This window comes from Apus apus, chromosome 4, assembly GCF_020740795.1.
Source record: "Apus apus isolate bApuApu2 chromosome 4, bApuApu2.pri.cur, whole genome shotgun sequence".
In the NCBI taxonomy this organism is placed as follows: Eukaryota; Metazoa; Chordata; class Aves; order Apodiformes; family Apodidae; genus Apus; species Apus apus.
In genome coordinates this window covers 44,494,649-44,516,034 of record NC_067285.1, presented here as the reverse complement: position 1 = coordinate 44,516,034, position 21,386 = coordinate 44,494,649, and the positions used below count along the sequence as shown (strand labels likewise).

Below are 21,386 nucleotides of genomic sequence, written 5' to 3'. Positions count from 1 at the left end.
AGGTCCTGGTATGAGGCAGGAGCGGGCATTTAACCTAGATGGACTAAGTTTTAGCCACCCTTGGAGAACAGTTTTTTTCAGCTTGACTAAAATGTCTCCTGAATGTACTAAAAAACCCCCATCTTTCTGGTCCATCACAGGCAGCAGATAAGAGTCAGGGCTTGTAGCTGATGACCCTGCATCCCAGCACCTGGCTACCTACAGGTTCCCTCGGTACCTGGGAACACAGGGGATTCTTTTTTCGAGAAAAAAAAAAAACACACAAAACAAAACACATGATGTATATAGTGGTCAGCCGAGGTGTAACACCTGGCAAAACACACTAAATGCACAGCTGCCCTGGGCTTTGCACGACAGCGCAGGACAGCGTGTAGCAGCTTTGCCCTCTGCTGGCCAGAGCCTCTGTGGGGTCCCCGCAAGCTCCCTGCCCCACTCCCCCGGCTGCCACCCCCCAGGGCTTGTTCTCAGCCTTTTCCAAGCTGACAGGGCAAGGATTAGATACAGCAAGAGACACACACAGCCAGCAGTCAGCTACCGCGTCGTGGCCCCTGGCTGGGAGCAGCCATACCTAGAAATCTAGAAAAAGAACAGAATAAAACCCCCTTAAAACTGATGGAGCCGCAATCTCTGTTCCCTGCTGTGCCCAAGCCCTGCAAAAGGTGGAAAAAATACGCGGTAAACGATCTTAAGTAAAAATCAGGCCAAACTGGAAGGCTTTCCCCAACAGACTCATCATGCTTCCCACTTTAGTCCTAGTCCTTTCCTTCGGACAATCATTAGCCTTAAACATTGCAATTAGACACTTGGAAACTGTGTTACTGGCAGCCAGCTACCGCCCAGGGGTGGGCAGGGCCGGGTTGGAAATAAACCCTGCTGCAGAAACCCAGGCAAGCTCCTTCTGCCCCGGCAGACATCTCTTGCTTTCAAGTGCCAGGGCTGGTTTGTCCCTTCCCTTTACCTTTCTCCCACTTCTCTTCCCCCTCGGGTGTTTGTTTGGTTCCACTCAAAATGCCTTCAGGCAATAAACCCGCAGCAGTCATGAGTGTTTACCTAGCTGGAACCGCGTTGCTGCGGCAACGGCAAGCAAAGCTCTCCCCTACTTTCCTGCCTTCGTTTTCTCCTGGGTTTGCAGCGACTGGTGCGCCCGGGATCACAGCGATGCGTGCCAACTATGCCGTCTACACTGGCTCCAGCCAAGGGGGGCATGAGCAGGAGAGCCGGCCCAGCTCTGCTTGTAAACTAACAAGAACCTGTGGATTGCCAAGTTCCCTGGGAAACTGCCCGACCTCTTAGTGCCAGGAGCATCTGAGTTCAAAGGATTCACCTACTATTACACCAGCAATCACTGGCTTTGAAGGCAAGTCCAAGAGCCCCCTGCTTCACAGTTCTCTGTCGTTCACAGTCCCATTCAAGACAGACCCTTTGAGGGTGAAGACAGAATTAGAAGGTCTGCACGGTTGGTTTGATTACACATTCGACCAGTATCTGAACACCAAAGATTTTGGACATGTTGACTTTCTGTGAAACCCAAGTACTGCACTACATGGCCAGTACTTGTTGGCAGCACTTGGTTAATGCTTGGCAATGCTCACCCAGCGAGTGGGTACTTCAGCCAAGCTTCAGGAGGTGCTTACACGTTATATCCTCCTCATCAGCAATGAAATCAGCTTCAAATTTCCCACCATGAATTGTCCAGATCCTTGGAGTCACATACTTTGCACTGGGCTCCCACAAACAGTTGCACAGCAGGACCTGTGGGCTCAGGGGCTGGCCCCAGCAGCCCCAGTAAAAAACAGGGCAAACTCCAAGGCCAGTGTTGCTGCCAGAGAGACAAACACACACTACCATCTTCATAACACGATGAAAATCAGCTAGTATGTATTTTCCTTTAGAAAATGAATCCAATGTGATCTCCCAGACATTTATCTAGCACACTGACAAAACAACTACTGGCATATTTGAAAAGGCAAAAAACCAAAACATGATAGCTGGGGCATCTATGTTTAAAATAACTGCTCTTCATAACTTGCTTCTCCAGACTTCTCAACTGCTACAAGAGAAGGAAATGCATTTGGAATATATTGCTTTATCATAATTGGCATGAATATAGCTAGTTCCCATCCAGGACATCCCATGTCAGTAAGCCATATTTGTCCATGACAGAGCCAAAACTGACAAAGTATATCTAATGCTAGAAAGAATATTCCAGTTCTGGTAAGAGAGCAGCTTCTTTAACACCATCCACAGAAACTTAACCACGTGTAGGTAAGATAACCACATTATGTCCCCACTCAGGCACATTTCAACATCACCCAAGCGTGCCTCATTGAATTATTTTTTACAGCATTAATTCCCATTACTTAATCCTGAGATCATTAGACATTATGGTACTGTAAGTAAGCAGTTATGACACTGACCTATGCTCTATGGAACCTGGGCAGGCAAGAGCCTTTGCCATCTATCAGAGGGTAATTTTCTAATTTGATTCAGAGCCTCTCTAGAAAAAGATAATTCACTTACCTGCTAGCTTTCAGGAACTGTCTTAAAGGCTGACTTAAACTGGGATACACAGTGCATCTTAGGAAAAAAACAAATCATAACACAGAGGACACCAGTACTAGCTGTGTAAGACAAAACAGACAGAACAGGCAGTGTTTAATCAGACTCAGACACATGGTTAAAAAATTGAAAAAATTAAGAGGGTTCACAAAGAACAAGATATAGTTGTTGGGACCACAGTGTGTCAACAAAGGAGGCAGGTAAAGGTTTAGGAAGTTCTCTCACTGCAGACACACACCCTGGACAAGGCACTTGGGCATCTCACAGTACCTCCAGCCTCCCGTGGGAACTGTGAAGTGCAATTATTTCTGCCCCCCCAGCCTGACTTTTTGCTTGCTCCAGGTGATAGGAAGATTGAGTGAAACAAGAGACAAATTTACATGAGGTGCAAAATCAAAGGTAAAGCTTTTTGCCACTGCAGGGACAAGCAGAAAGGACAACAGGGGACAAGCATCCTGCCATGAGAGGAATACTGCACTGACTGTGGACTGCTGGCTACTGGAAACCTACAGGTCCAGGAATCATGGAGTACCAGGCTGCTGCTTTTGAGCATGGGTGTTTTACTAAAACTGTTCTTCCTTCCAGCACTTTTTATTACATGAACACAGTTTATGGAAGGCAGACAGTCACAATATGGGATGATATATATCTGGAGATAGCATGAGTGTCCCTTAGAGGCATCCAGTGGCACTACAGCTGAGAGCAAGGATGCTTATTTTCTGTACCACTGAGGTACTCTACTCACTCAGTAAAAATTACTTGTTGCCATCCCAACAACCACTGCACACCTCCATTCCCATCCTCCTCCTTCTTACTTCCGAGCTCCTTATCTGTACAAAGCCCAACAAAAAGGAGCCCTGGTCCCAGTCAGCAAGTTGGCACCAGCAAGGTAACCACCAGAGCCCTTGCTCAAAACCAACAGTACTTACAAGGCCAACCACTAACCCTGGAAATGTTGCACCAGAGAAGAAATCAAAGAAGGCTTCAGGGAGTACAAGATTGTGGACAACTAGGTCTACAATCAAACATTACTGTTACTTTTTTATAACATGGCACTTGCTCTTTTTAACTGAGGACCAAAATGACAAATGTTCTACTGGCGCCAAAGGCCTCACACGAGTCAGCTACAGCCCTGCTGCTGCCATGCAGAGCCTGCAACTAATGAAAGAGAGGTAAAAATATGAGTGCTAAAAATAATTTGAGATTCAGCACTGTGCTGAATATGGCCATGAATATGGGTCATGAGGAGCAAAATCAATGCTGGGTTTTGCTGCAGGCACAGTTATGTGTAATAATGCTCTTTCAAAACACTCAACAGTCAGGGGAGACAGAAAAATAAGCAAAAACCAATGAGCAGTCCAAGGTTATGAATTCCTCTAATTTTACAGTATCATCCTGACGTTTTAAATGAAATGTGGTGTTTTGTGGGGTGAAAAGTCAGTGTTATAACTTCCTAGGAGTGGATGAACCTAGAGAAAAACAGTAGAGCAGAAAATTTAATTGTTAACAAAAATCCAACGCACTGAAGGCAAATGTGCCAGACTTCACTAAAGACATCTTCCATTGGTGAGGTCACATATGAAGTACCTCTGGGGACACAAATCTTGAGATGGTAAAACTCAACAGATGGACTCTTAGCATATGTTAATGGGGTGGGATAACAGCAGCAGATAATAACTGTCATGTGTACTTAAAGAAAAAAATATTTAAGCCATTCTGGCATATTTAATCCAAGCTTCTTTTGTAAAAGTATATAGACCATGCTCTCCATGCATGACCTCTGAAGTAAGTGGCAAAAATTCTACTATTAACTTTTTCAGAAAGAACTAAACAACATCCTTCCCTACTGAAGCAGATTTCTGCACTAGTCTGAGAAAGGAGAAGATTGATCTTTAATTGTAAATACTCAACCTATATAAATATGGAAAGGAAGAGAAGGGTGACTTTTCTTGCCATGTGTTCTAGTCAGAAATTATCAATAAAAGAGCCCAGCTCCATGCTTTTTCAATTCTGCTTCACTCTCTGCAAAACATAAAAAGTCTGAATCATTTATGACCTGAATTATTTACAACATGGAGAAATTTTTGACTTAAATTAATTTCAGCAGAAAAATCCAAAACATTTTACCCCGTGTAGGCTGTAGGGTTTTTTTCTTTTTCCTTTTGCATCACAGAAACTGAAGAGAAAGACTTCCTTTCAGGCAGGATGCCTAGGAGACATGAATCGATCAGTTCTTTTCCTAGCTAGGTATCTTGGTTCTTTCTGCTCTGTCACCGAGTATCTTACCCACCTGGTATAACAGGGGATGGAAGATTAAATAAAAATGATTTTAAAATCCTGCCGTTGGACTAAACCTCTGAATGCTGCTGAAGCCCATGCAGGAGGGCCTGGCACACAGGTTAGTTCCTAGCCTTCCCCCCACCTTTCCCCTGCAGGCCCCTGGGAGGAATCGTCCTTACGAAATTTCCAAGAACCATTAGCAAGTTCTTCCCCTCCACCCCCAAAAGCTGGCCTCTTATCTTGCACCTTTTCCCCTCTGTATTTCTGCTATCTTCAGTTTAATCACTGCTCTACCCCCTCCATTGATTTGCTGTAATCCTCTCCATTCACTCAACTCCCTGCCCGAGGAGAGGGATGCGGCTCAGATGCTCCTGGGGGAATGAAGGATGGAGACTTCCCCTGGAGGGACCTGAGCTGAGGGGCTGCACAAGCACACAGCTCCCAAGTAGCAGCACCTAAGCAGAGCTCCATAAGCATTTCTCTGCTCCTACTGTGCTGCTTTGCTACACTATTCTCGCCTTGGATAGCTTGCTTACCATTCATATCTTTTGGTATATCTTGAAAAATATTTTTCCTATTTATTTTTTCTTCTGAGAGCAAAGCCACTGTGGGTATTACACACACTCTACTTGCAAGTATTCAGCAGAAATAATGCAATTATCTTGATAGCAAAATATACCAGTGTCATCAAACTTGATTTTATTATAATATGCATAATTAAAATACTTGGTAACCCACCTTACTGGTAAAATCCATAGCTGCAAAAACACCTGGAGTGTCACAGTTTCCTTCAAGAGACTGATGGTATTTTAGGAATGTACTTCTAGTTACAAAATAACTCACTCATCCTTCTATTTATAAGGAAGTTCCACTCTCATAGAAAATGTGTTAATGTCTTATTTGGCCTGCAATACAATTAATCAGAACAATCTCACATGTGAATTTATCTTCACCCTAATGGAGAGTGCTTTAACAGTAGACCTCATCATCTGTAAGTTCAACCTTTTATACAATTCCAATTTTCAGTTCAGTTTTTTTTTGTTTTTAAAAATTGTCAGTCTACAATGAATTATTTTAAAGCTCAGTAAGACCACCATCTTAAATTGTGAACTACACAACTTAAACACTTACCTGTAAGTGAGAATTACTTCTGGAGCTAGTTACCAGATGTAACAAAGGTTTTCTTGGTTCTTCCACCAAAGACTCTTCTAAAAATGAAGTCTAAGGTCAGTTTAGTGTGCAGTTCATGCAAGTAAATTTTCTTCCAGACTTCTCAGTGACAGTTTTTCTGACAGTCCTAGGCACTTTAAAACACATGGAAAATTATACAGTCATTCTAGTGAATCTTTGAATAGTCTGATGAACTAAACAGAGGTTTAGAGAGGCTTATTCAGCATTAACTGTTTTATTATTTATGCTGTCAGAAAGCAGAAAGAAGAATTAGAGACGCACAACTGAAAATTTCTCAGCATTTTATTTCATAACCTAGTGTATAAAACTTCAACGTACAAAAAAAGAACAAAGAAAAACCAAAACAAAAACCAGAGGTGAACTACAGCAAAAACTCTTGATACTTTTTTTTTTTTTCTCCCCAGGAAGCTTTACCTAAAGGCTCAGAAGCAGTTAAACATTCAGCCTATTTAAAAATGGGATTCAGAACAATCTTCATACTTGCGCTCTGCAGAATTATGAATCAAATGGACCAGGTTCTGATGCCTTCTTAAAAAGGGTTTAGTTGCTGTAAGCAGTGGTGTTTGGGGAGGGTCTGTCTTCAGTTGTTGTTTTTTTAAATACCTCGTTCACTTTCAAGATCACAATCAGTCTTGGTTAGTCATCCTCAGTGAAGTGAATATGTTTACTTGTTTGTTGAGTCTTTTCAAGTCTCATTCTTTCAGCTTTAGCAATCAACTGCAAACAGGAAAAATATTGTAGAAAATATTAAGAGGAAAAATACATTGCTATGAGTTTAGATCACAATAAGAAATATATTAGTCACTCATTTATCAAACTTCAGAAGAAAGATCTAGTACTTGAACAGTGGAGGTAACCTGTACATCTGACAACAAAAAGTTACAGCAGCTTTGACATAATGTATTTCAGTATTGCCTCAAAACCATCAAAATAGCAAGGTTTCAGTTTCTGGACAGTGCATCTTCCATTCCACCCCTTCTTCATCCCAGCATGGTTGAAGAGAACAAAACTACAACTTGAAAAATCCCCAAACACAGTCTCATACAGTAAGCTAAAAAAACCCTCTCCTTTTATTGGATTCACACTGTTACTGATCTAAGAAAAATAAGATCAGACCATAAGAAAATTGCCTTAGGAATACTGTGTCATTTTCTACTCTTTGTTAGCCAAGAAACAAACGCACTGAAGTCCAGATGGGGACCATCCTTCAGGCTGTGAAAACAGCACAATATGTATCACAACTCTGCTGAGAATTCATCTCAAGAAACAATGCTGCAGTTTGGAGGAACACTGATGCTAGGAATCCCTAACTCAAAATCCTGCCTGACCAGGGATTTATTTTTCACTTGCATTTTAGGGAGACTGCACAAATTACTCAGCTACCTGGTTAGCTGCACACAGTACAAACACACAAGAAAGGCACCTGTGGAACATATAGAAGGTTTAAGGTGAATATCAGAAAAAATTTTTTTACTGTGAGAGTGACAGAGCACTGGAACAGGCTGCCCAGAGAGGTTGTGGAGTCTTCTTCACTGGAGACATTCAAAACCTGCCTGGACTCATTCCTGTGTGATGTACTCTAGGTGACCCTGCTCTGGCAGGGGGGTTGGACTAGATGATCTTTCGAGGTCCCTTCCAACCCCTAGGATTCTATGATTCTATGAAAAGAAACCTGCTAATTTTCAACTTCTGTGTACTGCATCTCCAAGCAGAAACCAAAACAAGAACACTGATGGATTCAATCACAGTACTGCAACAAAGTCATACCAATACCCAAAAGCAAGGGTACGAGCTCTGGTACTGCAATGCCCCATTAAGATTCCTTCATCATAAGCAAGAGCTCATAAGGTAACTATTACATGAGTAAGATGAAAAAAAATATATATATCCAAAATGCAAGAAACAAGACAGGCTGCTTAATCTGAATAAAATAGAGAGAGCAGAAAACTCCTAAGCACATCTGTTTTGATAACATAAATCCATTTAAACTTATCTGAAACTGACAACTAAAACGTTAGCTGGTGCTGAGGTAAAGGGGCACTTGTTCACTAGGCAGTCCAGTGAAGCTTGCTAGATTTGAAAAGTTTCACATACAAATCAGATTATTTATTATTTATCCATAGGACTGTGATGACAGCTGTGTCCTGCAGACGTTGCACTTTGTACACAACATGGAAGTGCAAGCTATGTTGCTGCATTGGTAACAACAGTCAGCAGTAAGGCTCTACACTGATGTTGCACTGTTTGCTGTGCTGCAATCTAATCACACTACCCCAGTATCCAACCTGATTGCAATCCTTAACATGTTTTCTACAGCATCAGACCTCAAGTTCTGGTAGGTGACCTTCCCAACCATTCTCCAGAAATCAAACTGATATGAAGCTGTAGCTAGGAGATGTTTTTACTCTCTGGTATCTGAAAAATGGATTAAAAGAGTTAAACTCTAAAAAGAAGCAAGAAGTACAGTGGTTCATCTGTTCAGCATATGGGATGCACAATCACCAACACTGGAAGGAAAGCTCTAAGGTGTGAACTGTCTAGTTCTTATCAGTGAGAGTTTTTATACCAGCACCTCATAACTTGAGAGAGGCCTGAAGGATTCCCATTTTCAACTCATCAATCCAGCAACAGCACCTATTCCTAAGAACACCATTATTTATGTCTTCCAACAGGTACCCAGCCCTTCCACAGATGCCAACTTCAGAGAAACAGGGAAAGGTGCTTAGTTGTGCACTGGGACAGGGAACTGGCCAATCTTGTAAGGACACAGTTCTGGAGCCCCAGGCATAACTAGAAGACAATAGTGTGGTGCTCTCCTGGGCATTCCCACTATCCTCCACTTCTATGGATTCTGCAAATTATTCCACCCTTCACAAATACCCAGTTCTCATTTCCTCCCCACATGCTTTTCACTTCTACCACTACCCCAAACCTCTTATTCCTCTTTTCCTTCTCTCTAAGCAGGTGTGCAAGGTGTAAACTAGGTTCAGCAGCACCTCCTCCCAGAGGAAAGCTTGCAGGCCTTAGGCCTTTGCTTTGGGAACAGGAGACTTTAATCAGTTTAGAGAGTTTAAGGCTACAGACTGATTAATGGCTTTAGGTCTGCATAAACTGCCCTGAAGAAACAGCTCTGACAAGAAGCATTTTTAATCAGTATCACTAAGGTTGCTTGAACAATAGGCTAAATAGAACAGGAATTTGAAGGGGCAGCAGAGGAGAGCACAGAAGTGACAATGAACAACCAGACCTGGGGGAAAAGCCTCACACTGAAAACCTTTTTAACTCCAAATGATGACTAAGCATTAGTCACAAGTTCTGGAGAACCTTGAGATATTGACCCTGTTTTCGACACTTAGTTTATTATAATAACTATGTCAGAGAAAGTAAGCTTTTTTTTGGGGAGGGAGAGGAAGCATTACCCCAGAAATCCTCTGCTTAAGTGATCATTTAAGCCGTGTAAACCTATTACTTTTTTTAGAACAGAGGAAAAAGAGTTCTCTCAATCTACCTCGTTACACTGAAAAGCTCTGTGTACTGCCCATGCAACAATATGTTCATTAATACTATACTCACAGACATAATTGCAGCTATATAATTTATATGCATGTAACTTTTAAACCTACATTTAAACACTGATTGAAAGTATAAGATGCTGTCTGTATTCTAAGTATAAAACAGCTAATAGGCAAATGCTCATCTTGGAAATTCCTAAACAGAGTTATTTACAAACAAGACATACTAATGGCATATTCAGCTGTACGTGTTTAATTATGAATCATCATACTACTTTTTCCTTCCTTTTATTGTGTCCTACAACCTGAGAGTACGTTGGGAGAATTTCCAAATAAAATATTAAAAATTATATTAACAGAGAAAACCAGTTTATTGAATTGTCCGTCTGTATTTCTGGAATTCACACTGCCAAAAAGTAACGAAAGGGTTAAAGAATTATTGACCACAAGCGAGGCATTCTTTTCTTGATGTTTTGCTTAACAGTGTTAGCATTTAAATAGTATTCTCTAAGCTTTGAAGTTAACACCTCACAGTGTTGCAAGGCGAAGGGTAAGGGGGAGGAGCACGAGTTTGCATCCTTGCTGTTGCTTTTGTTAGGCGGAACTGAGAGAGTTTGTATTCGCAAGTCTAGATGGGGTACGTTACTGGCATATTTACACCAATTTGGTCAACAAATGCCACTCTTCAAAAGATGAAGAACAGACACTTGAGTGCAGGGCACCTACAGTCCTAATTAAAGTCAAAGGTGACACTGGAACCTTTTGTTTAAAAAAGTAAAAATACATTAAAAAATAAAAATTAAAAAACCCTGGCAGCACTCAGTAAAAGGCTCTCTAGTTTTCACATTCTCTTACTGCTTAAAGAAAAATGGCTAGAGCCAATACCATTTTTATGCTCAGGCATATACTTTATGTTCAGGCAAATTCTTTATGCATCTTTGTTTACAAAAAACCCACAACTATATTCATTTGTCTATGGGATTGCTGAAGGAATATTAAGACAAGCAGAATCATACATGTAAAATATGCCCTGTACAAGAGAAGGTTTAGACCTGTACAATTGCTTTTCCTTTAGGTCGTTATATACAAAACAACTAGGAAATTTATGGTATTGTGTGCATCACTGGAGCGTCCAGGAAACAAGAAGTCTCCAAAGTCACCAGCAAACAATTGAGGTCAGATGATTTTGAAGTTTTGCAAGAGACAGCCTAAAGATTCAGGTTAAAGCCAACCCAGAAGGCTTATCTGCAACGTGTGTGAAGTAAAGATAGCAATAAAATGTCTGTGAAATACCCTTTGGCTCCTCTCTGTCAGGTAAAGGATCTGACTGGCTTAATCAAGAACTTTTCATGCCTGGAAGGGTCTTCTCGGGCAGAGGAGACTCCAGCCTGCAAGTTCATTGCAACACGCCCTCAACGCTGGTGTGACAGGCACACCAAGGTCAAAGCTGAATGGAAATTTCACTAGCTTCATGCCTTTAGTCATGGCCCTAACTTTCTCCAATTGCCTCCATAAAGACAAGGCTGCATTTGGCAACTGGACTAGGTCAGCCACCCATTCTCTGTCATGTGGCTGTAAAACCCTGCTGCAAAGCCAGTTTAAAGTGATTTAACCAGATTAAATGCAGAGCCAAACGTTAAAGCATCACAACATTTAGACCTCCATAGAAACAAAAGCTGTATTTTCAACCACAGCTGTACAGGAAAAAAACCTGACTTGCAGATTACCTTCTCAGTACCCCGCTTCTTTTCTCGAGGCTGGTTAAGTTTAGCTTGTCTGTCCACTAAAATCTTCTGCCAGTAACGTTGTTCATGATCACCTTGAAAAACAAATTAACATGACAGCACACGAGTAAAAGTATTCAATACAAATGGATGTGGTGTTTTCAGCTGTGATGAGAAGGAACCTTTTCTAACTCAGGCAAACATGTCAAAATACCTGTTAGGAAAACCTAACAAGTATTTTTCTATTGGTGTTAGATTTCATAGGCAGAGAAGTCATACAGCCTTGCAAGACACACTGAGGGGAACAAAGAGAACAAAAACTTTGTCCAAAGAGGCTTCAGGCTGACATCCAGGTCTCTGTATGAGCTGGAGAGGATCTGAATCAAGGTCCTACACGTTAACTTTAGGACTGGATTGCCAAGGTATCTAACAAAGTTTTCCTGAGCAAGGAGTTTTCCAAACTTAGCAAAAAGAAACTGAGGAAATATGCAAACACTTATCTACATGTAATTAGCAGAAGGAACTCAGTTATAGCTAAAGTTTCACCATAGCACTCAGAGGCTCTTTGATTTACTGATGTACTCAGTCTCTGACTAATGTTAAACAACTATCAAACAGAAAAAAAATATTGTAAGAGTGACTGAGCTTATGTTGTTTCATCAAAAGCATCGTTAGAAGCAAACTCTGGGGACTTCAGGGGCAGTTAATGACACTTTAACATGGGGGGAATATGAGAAGAAATAATTGGCATATTTTTTTAGCAGCTATTTTGAAATAAGCAGCAGTTCACCACTGTTTCCCCTCATTTGTGCATCATGATGGGAATTCTGTGATGTAATGTTGTAGTCTCATGAAAAATCTTCAATTACAGAGAAATTTCCAAGTCATCTTGGAAAAAGATACCACTAAAGTTATGGAATTAGTAACTCTGAGAACAAATTTTGCACACAGATATTATTTATACATTCGATCACATTGACATCTAAACATTACTATAGATATTAATTATCTTGTCAGATTAAGAGCTGAAGACGTTTAGTCAAAGTTCAGCTCTGAAAAGTAAAAATAGTACTGGGAAAGCTTTAGTCTCTGTAGTAGGGAGCATTACAGATTCTCTTCTTAATCTTATTCTCTGTATGCACCCAATGCCACTAAGAAAAACTTAAATCTGAGTCACTTCAGTGTTCTTTAGAAGCCTTTCCATTCTCATTTCAATGAAGCAGGTTAAAAAAACAATGCCATACTTAATCCTAATTTACTTGCATACTCTTCTATGTAAGGATACAAAACCAGAGACAAATACACTTTTCTGTGAAATATTTCTGGATCTCTTGAACACGGAACACAATGGAGATAAATCTATCACCAAATGACATTGGCAGCATGCAGTGAGTCTCAAACTTTAATTACTTTGATTTTATCATGAAGGTTAATGTTTCCATTACAGCTCTTCTTTGTGCAATCCTGAACTGCCATTTATGGGAGTTTACATCCCTGCATGCATGGAACTGGGACCTATGTGAGAATCTGTGCAGGAGTGTGTTAAAATATTTAAATACAGAGATGAAAAAAAACTCATGTAGATATTCTTGGGGTTTTTTGCAGATTTTTTACTTTTAGTGTGTGTTTAAAATTTAAAAGTTTTACGAATACAGTAACAAAGTTTGATAGACTTCCCTCCTGTCCCTTCCTCTACTCCTCATTACCATAAAGAGGTTTCTACATTCTTGGAAGACTAGTCCAATGTCATACAAGATAAGAATTTAAAACAGCAGAATAATTTCAGAAAAAACAACAACACAAACATTAGGATAAAGTTCCAAAGTAAACCAGTAAAAATTTTAGTGTAAATAGAATTTTTAAAAAGTCATTACTTTGGCATAAGTTACTGAACTTCCTGAAAAAACAGAGACTAATTAGAAGGCAAGTGGCTAAAAGCACTGTAAGTATATCCATGCTGTTAAATCCTTCTCCTGTTTCTTTAGACATAAGTTCAGTAAGTTGAAGGAAATCTTCATTTGACAATTCTCTTGCACGATCAGAATATTATATTCCTAAAGCTGAAAGGTCAAGTTCTACAGTCCATTGCCACTATAATTGATATAAATCCATCTCAAGAGAATTAAGTTGATAAAAGCAAGCAAAAACATTATTACGCTCTGAACAGTGGCATAAAAACCCTTACAATTTCACTATAAAAGCAAAATGAGAAGACTCACAAAAAATAAATAAATGCAGTCATTTCCCCAGCTACCAAGATACCTAAGTATACCCATAAAGTTACCATGAAATGCAATTCTTTTCACAGTACTTAACTCTTCTTCTGTACTACCATTAAAAAAGAAGCCTTACCAGTGAGAACTTCGAATTTCCAGTTGTTTTTGATCTGTATTTCTTTGTATGATTTCAGGACAATCTGTGCATCCTCAGGAGTTTTAAAACGGACGTGACATTCTGTGTCTCCCTTCAGCATGTCAACATAGGCAACATCAGCCAGCACTGCCAGAGCATCCTATCAAAGCATGAGAGAAAACACAGGTCATAAAGCAGACTTTGAAAGAAAAAAAAAAGAACATTCAAAGAGTGACTTTGTGACCATTCAATTTGTAGGCCACTGACATTATAGCTTTGAATTAATGTATTTTTCTAAGCAACATCTATTTTTCTCTCATCCTGTCCTCCAAGGACAATTTAAAGCAGAAATTCTTCAGATGTTATTTCCTTGCATAAGAATATTTTAACAAATGGAGCAGAAGTTATTATCCATTTATTTCAACACTGTCCCTGTATGGACTTTTTTTTTTTAAAAGAAAAATTATTTGTGTACCATAACATTGATGTGTTGGTCCAACAGAAACACCTAACTTAACTCTATTCATGAAAGATATGAAGTCAAGCTCAATCATTGCAGATTATTTGAGAAATGAGCAGTAGTAAACCAACCCTTCGTCTCTTTATGAAGTGACCTCTGCCTGAAAATTTCACTAACAGCTGAAGGAAGAAGACTCAAGACAGGCTCTTTCAGATGAAGAGTACTTGCAATACCTGCTGTTAGGGAAATTAACTGAGACCACACATTCCTAGTCAATTTTGTTCACAGCAGGCAGCTCAAGTAAGATGCTGCTACTGAAGAATTAACACACTCCTTTTAACCCTCCACTATCAGGGGCAGCTTTCAAGAAAAACTTAAGTGCCAATACTGTGGAGATCATTTGAAAGCCAGCCAAAGCTAAGTTCCACTCGTAATTCTTGTATCCCAAAGACATGCTGACATGGAAAACGACAAAGACTCAAACAGTTTAGTGGAGTTGGCAAATGTTATGAACCCTGAGAAGCACCTTTCTAGCAGAATATGGAAGTAAGTAAAAAAATGTAAACATCATACGAATATTAAAAGATACTCTACAAAGACCTTTCCAGTGTGTTAAAGTAATTAAGCCTGCCATATGATCAGAAATAGAAATCAATTCTGGAAGTTTATGAAGGAAAAAACCCTAGAGGCATTGCTTTGTGACAGTGTTCGCTGTAGATATGACAGTTCAGGCAAGGTTTTGTTGAAGAGTGGCCAGAAAAATCCAGTGAGCATCGAGTACAGTTTGCAGATTCCACTGCCGACCCGAAAAAAAGCTGGTGCACCTTGAAGTTTACTGATTCTTCCAAATCCAGTGTATCCTGCAATTACATGTCTCCCTAAAAACCTCACCTATTTGATCATTAACATTTTGTAAAATATTTTGCCTATCGACTTATTACGGGAACCAAAGACATGATTAGTAACAGCAAACACTGCCCTAATCTTATTTTGTCCCCCTTTACTTTAAGGAAACATTAGTTTCCCCTGAAACACTTCCCTAAAACTAAACCAAGAGAGGAACTGGGAATACCTGGAAATACAAAACTAAGTTTGTTTTCAGCTATTGTGGGAATACTAAGCTTACCTCCTGATCACAATCTGTTAGTTGTGACAGAAATTGAATTCAGTAAGGTGCATACACTGCAGTCAAAGGGGCCCTCAAACGTCAGGGTGACAACTACTACCTTCTCTCAGTGTCTCCAGCACTCAGACAACTGCCTACAAATATACCCAGGCAGATAAGGCTGATTTAAGTTGAAACCCCACCATCAGTTTGTTTTCAGGGAGAGAGACATTTCATCTTCCTTAGATTGCAGCACACACAAAACTTCACACCTGCAAGCAGCCTGTGACTCTAGAGGACTCCTCAGTTACAAATACAGATAGTCTGGGAAGTCATCTCAAACTTGCATTTTGAACCATTCTCTCATTGTCCCAAGCAGTTTGAATATTTATTTAAACCTAACTTAAAGTTGTTCAAATTCTTTCCAGTACTTATTAATCCAAAAGTGTGATTTGTTAAAGAAAATGTCCTGTGTCACAGCCATGGTAAAATCAGTATCTGGAAAAAGCCTGTTATTTGCTTTGGAAAACTTGTAGTATGTTCATTTCAAAAGGACGTAGCTTAAACCAGCAATTTTTCTTACAAGAAAATAACTGTATTTAACGTATAACTTCCATATAAGAATGTAAAGCAAATTTAAGGTAGTGTAACCACTGTTTTAAAATTGAGGAAAAAAAAAAAAAGAGTACTTGCTAGAAGGGCAAAACTGAAAAAAATTAACAAATGTATCACTGCACAAGTTCTGCTGAACTGGAGTTTTTGTAATTGTGAACTTCTTTCTGAAAAAAACCCAACACTGTATTCTTATGCAGGGAGCACTTTCTTGCCCTCAAATTCCTGTCAATGGTAAAACCCCAGGTACACTGTTACAGATTTCTGGATCTAAATTGTGCCAGAATGACTGGCACGATGGCAAACACAGAAAACTGCACCCACTTTATGTCTTCGGCTTCTCTTTTTAAACTGGAAAGAACTACTCGTCCTCTAGAGCATTATTTATTTTTGTCATTATTTTCATTCAACTTAACATTGCTTGAAGCACTCTAAAAGCTAATTTTTGCTTTGAAACATCCTCTTGACCCTATTTTGCTGTTGTAAAATCTGCCATTCACAGGTACTGGAGAAGAATCTGTACGTAGCTACTGGCCAAACAAAGAAAAAATAAATCAGTGAGACTTACTTAAATGGCATTCCATATTCAAACATTCGGGGGGCACTGTAAGAGGAAAGGCTAACAGCTACCCTGAGGTTACAAAGGCATTACCTTGATCCGCTTCCTGCTCGGCAGGGGCTCAGTGCTAATGATCTTCACAATTACTCCACTCACGAACTGGGGGCCCATTGTGTTGGCCTTGGCAGGACAGACAGAATCTTCACTGGTGGCTGGACAATTTTTAAAAAGAGGAGGAAAAATAAGAAAAAGTTTTACCTTTATTAGTTTGACAAACTAAAGATGCTATGAAAACACATAAGCAAAGTGATGCACCCAGGAAGTGAAGCAAGAGGCATCATCATTGCAACTGGAGATTAAGAGGGTTTTTTTAAATCTAGGATCAAAGCTGTTCATAAGGTAGTCAATGTGAATTAAAAGAGAGAAAAAGAAAACAGCTCCAAAAAAGTCTTATCTAAGTTTTTACAGCCTACAGGGTCTCCTTATGAGATTTAACTATAATAAACAGAATATCAATTATACTGGAACCCTCAGTTCTAGAGTGATTAAAACTAAGCAGAGAGGCATTCAAGTGTCAGTATTTAAGTTAAGTGAAGCACAGAGCATCCAGAGCAAAAAAGACCAATTCCACCCACGAAAAATACAGAAATTTAACTAAGAGGACATAATTTAAAAGGTACTTTCAACCATAAAGCTGGATTAAACCCAAAAGCAGTGTTAATGTTTTGTTAAATCACTGCAAGTATAGCTAAGTGTAAGCAAAATCAGGGCCAAGTTCCAACATCAAAAAAGCTGATTCTTGATTTACCTGATGTTTTTGTAATGACAATTTCCTAAAAAGATTCTTAAGATTAAGAAGTGCTACTGGAATATGCTAAAGTTACTTGTTTAGTCTTTACTTATTAAATTACTTAGTACCAAATTTATCTAAATGAGGGGAGGCTGCTTTTAATATTTGTCATTCAGAGAAAGCAGTACAGAATACAAAACCACTCTGCAGTGTTTCTGGAGGACCAGTGTCTTAAATCACTTGTTTGTGTACTAGAATAAAGAATAAAACAAGATAAAATAGCAAGCAGGATTACATTTGTCATTTTCAGATTTAGGCTTTTTTTGTCCAGAAGACTCAGTTTCCATCTCTCCCACAGGCTCAGGCTTGATTTGAGACATTGTCTTCTTCAAGGAAGCCATACTAGCTTTTTGAAGGGCCAAATATTCTTGCTTCAAATCCATCCATTCAGTCCTACAATCAGCAATGCAGGCATAGGATGTCAGTTGTAGACAAAGAAATAATGTTTAGAATCTCAGTGATAAGAAAGAACAGTTCACAAGCAGCTTAAGCTGAACTTGCTGAGCAGTGCAGACCTTGCTTACCATCAGAGATCTCCCTCCATTTAGGTTACATTAAGTTTTGTCAATATCGGCATTTTTAATTGTTTTGCTTTAGCTTTTAATATTCCAGGCAAGCTGCAACAAGATCAATCTGTCACTCAAATAGACTAACTCCCGTTTTTTTTTTTAAAAAAAAAAACATTTAGAAAAAATAGAGAACAGTTAGGTAAACTGTTTTCTACTGGAACTATACAGAGCATAGGCACTAAATTCAGAGTTAATTCAGAGACAGTGAACTCTGAATTCACTGAATTAGTTCAGTGAACCCATTCCTGTGTTACTATATTAAGAATCAGTCATTTAGTCTCTAGAAAAATCATTGATGGAAAAACAACAACTGGTTAAACTCACCAAAAAACCTACTGAGATAAGAACATTCCTTACTATTCAAATGCATTTTGGTTAAAAAATACCACCACATGGAAGCAGTTTATATATTTACATACATTTAACATGGAGATGTTTCTGCAAACAGCTAGAGCTTTGCTCCACAGAAACACAATGCCTATAGTGCCACTGTGAGAACGACTCATTGTTACCCTAATCTGTGCTATCAAACAAGCTGATAGAGGATTTTTAAAGAGGAGGATATCTTGTGGTAATGGTTTTAGCTGTTAACATTGACAACTGTATACTTCAAAAAAAGCATCCAGACTCACCCAGGATCATACATTCTCACCAGAGCAAGGACATTAAAATAACAAAAGACTCACGTAATGATTCTTGGAGATAAAAAGGCCACACCATTCCCTAGCAAGGTATGGTATAAATACAAGCTGAAGGAAGAACTTGTTAACTTCACTTGGAGAGAAGAACGCGGGGAGTGAATTAGGCAAGTATATGCAACGCTCATTCTCTTTTAAAACTGTCTCGTCTTCTCCTTTCCAACTAAAATTTTTAAATCTTACTCTGTATTGATGTAGGACACGCAGAATCTCGGTGGAAAAGGATAATCTTCGACGGTAACTGCCGTTTTCTGTGGACCCCTTTTACTTTAACATGGAGGTGCTTTCTGTGATTTTAAAAAAGTAAGTGCTTCCATGTTTAAGTAGAGGTGAATCCTGACCGCAATACTGATCCACCACCCAGGATTTTATCGTCTTCACTTCAGTCGCAAGAGTTTTTAAAAATGGAAAAAAGAAATGAAGAGCTGTGGCCGTAACCAGATGAAGACATGCTTCTTGAACAAGAATGGAAAACATTGTCCTGTATGTTTTTAAAATCTGGAGCCACTGTAGAAATTTAAAGGACTCCCTTCGCTTTAACATGGAGGTACCTGCTGCCTAAAAAAGTAAGTGCTTCCATGTTTCAGTGGAGGTGGATCCTAATATTCTTAAACGCAATCCTAGAAACAGGCTACAGTGGCTTATTTACAGTAATATACGTGTATTTTAATGCAGTTTCAGAAGTCTGTATATTCTATGCTTTTGGGTTTTTTATTTCTTATTAGTCTGCATGTAAGGACCCCCACAACTTAAATGTGGATGTACTTGCTTTGATCCAGAATAGTAAGTGCTTCCATGTTTTAGTGGTGGTGAATCCTTTTTTTCCTCGCCTGAAAACACTTCCCTTTTCTATCGGATCAGATACGGAAACCAAAGATGTATTTGTACTGCACGTGTCTGCGTGGAACAAAAGCCCAGTTTTGATACACGACAGAAAGGATCCCCTCTACTTTAACATGGGAGGTACTTGCTGAATGTCTAAAAAGTAAGTGCTTCCATGTTTTAGTTGTGGTGACTCCTAACAGCCCAATACAGCATGAACATTTCTGGAACAAAGTTATTTGCAGTTACTGTTAGAGGTGGAAGTATGGTAAGCAGAATTTAAGTCCGACTTAACAACCCAGGTACTTGGATCACTTTCGGCTACAGGCTAATACTGTTGCTAATATGCAACTCTGTATAATTTAAATTGGAATTGCACTTTAGCAATGGTGATGGACTGTCAGACATACATAAATAAAATACTTAAAAGAATCCAAAGGTTGTATAAGCACTGAAACGACTTTTTCCATTTGTTTGTTTTTATGAACTTCCCTAAACACTTATAATAAATCCACGTTTAAAATTCCTGTATAATAAACTACCAATAGGCTAAAGAAACACTCAGCATTTTGCAGTTTAAACTACAAAAAAAAACAGGATTGCATTACACACAGTGAGAACTGATTAAAGCAATTATTTAACAAACAAGACATGACTCGGCTTATGCCCAACACTGATCTAGTGGTCATCAAATTGAACAAGATGGGATTGTTAGCCTTTGTTCTCCTCGGGTGCAGTACTATAGACATTTCCTTTTTAGCAATTTTTGTGTGTCCATTACGTGGAATTTGGTCCTCACCTATCACGTACTAAGAAAAATCTTCAATTAAATGGAATAGTTGAGTCACATTACTTACTTGGACAGTACTCGGAGTGGAATGACTTCTTCACCCATTTTGTGCCTTTCTTTGTGTTTTTTCTTGTGTTTCCTTTTTGATTTTGAAAGGGATGTGTCCTTTTTATCTTTGTCTTCTTCTGCAGAAATGTCTACGTATATTATTGCAAATGAAAACTGTTAACTTTAACATTAAATTTAGATTATTTCCAAAAAACTTAAGTCCACCACCCCAACAACTTTAGGCCATCTTTTTATTTTTCACTTATCTCCATTTGCCTAGGCTAACTTCACTGAAGTTCTTTCCTATTCTCTATGCATCTTTATCTCCTTGGAATAATGACTCATCACCACGTTTAAATTTAACTGCAAGGAACAGCACATACACCTAAAATGACCTTGTTATGCCTCCAGTATCGACCCAAGCAGAATAACCCTTAAACCAATAAAGGTTTTAAAGACAGATATTGTGTCCGAGTGTTTCACTGCTAAAGCTCTTAACCTTCCCAAGTCACACATTTGTGTGACACAGATTATAATTTCAATTGCAAGGAATGTAGTTTCCTTATCTATACCTTTCACTACTAAGCCTACCACTTCTGATCTATAAGAGACAGATCTGCCATTTGATTTCATTCATGTAAACCATGAAAACAGTAAAAACAAACTTTACCATTGGAGTCTTTTGGAGCTTCTGTTGTTTCTTTTGCAGGATGAACTCCATCCTTTTGATCAGTTTTTTTGACTTTTGGAGTTGATGTCTCACCATCTCCAGAGCTGGTTCTTTTTCTCTTTCCCGGCCTGCTTTCCCAAGGTACCTCTGAGCTTTCTGTTCTATCCCATTTTCTTTTCTCTCTCTTTGAGGTCTGCTTATGAGTCTCGGTTCCTTCCATTTCTGAACATTCTGATGAAGTCCTGTGTCTTTTTGATTTGGGTACTTGTTCTGTTGTAGTGTTCGTGTTAGATTCCTTTGTTTCTGCAGCTGCCTGTACATTGCTCTCTTTCTTGATTTTGGATTTCTTTTTTTTCTTCTTTTTCTTCTCTTCTGTATTAAAAATACAATATTTAAAATTGCCAATGAGTAAAAACTAATTAGATTAACTGAGCTACGTAAACAGTCACAATACTGCATGTCATCTGGGATGTTAAATGAGAGCTGACAGGAAAGATGCTGTACATTGTCCCAAAGTTCTTCCTAAGCATTTTAAATAGAAGAAAAAAACAGATAAGACTCAGTCTCACAAAGTAAGAAAGACTT

At 39.1% G+C, this 21,386-nt stretch overlaps 1 protein-coding gene across 1 annotated transcript in view; it reads right to left on the bottom strand.

Moving 5' to 3' along the window:
- Positions 1 to 6,294: 6,294 nt before the first annotated feature.
- LARP7 (La ribonucleoprotein 7, transcriptional regulator) overlaps positions 6,295 to 21,386 on the bottom strand; it is a 27,921-nt gene continuing 12,829 nt past the window's right edge. The window contains exons 7-13 of the mRNA XM_051618725.1: positions 20,802 to 21,173; positions 20,151 to 20,280; positions 17,440 to 17,597; positions 16,448 to 16,566; positions 13,619 to 13,778; positions 11,270 to 11,361; positions 6,295 to 6,747 (exon numbers count right to left, since the gene is read on the bottom strand). Of these exons, the coding sequence (XP_051474685.1) occupies positions 6,667 to 6,747; positions 11,270 to 11,361; positions 13,619 to 13,778; positions 16,448 to 16,566; positions 17,440 to 17,597; positions 20,151 to 20,280; positions 20,802 to 21,173 (1,112 nt within the window). The 3' untranslated portion in view covers positions 6,295 to 6,666. The remainder of the gene's footprint in view (positions 6,748 to 11,269; positions 11,362 to 13,618; positions 13,779 to 16,447; positions 16,567 to 17,439; positions 17,598 to 20,150; positions 20,281 to 20,801; positions 21,174 to 21,386) is intronic.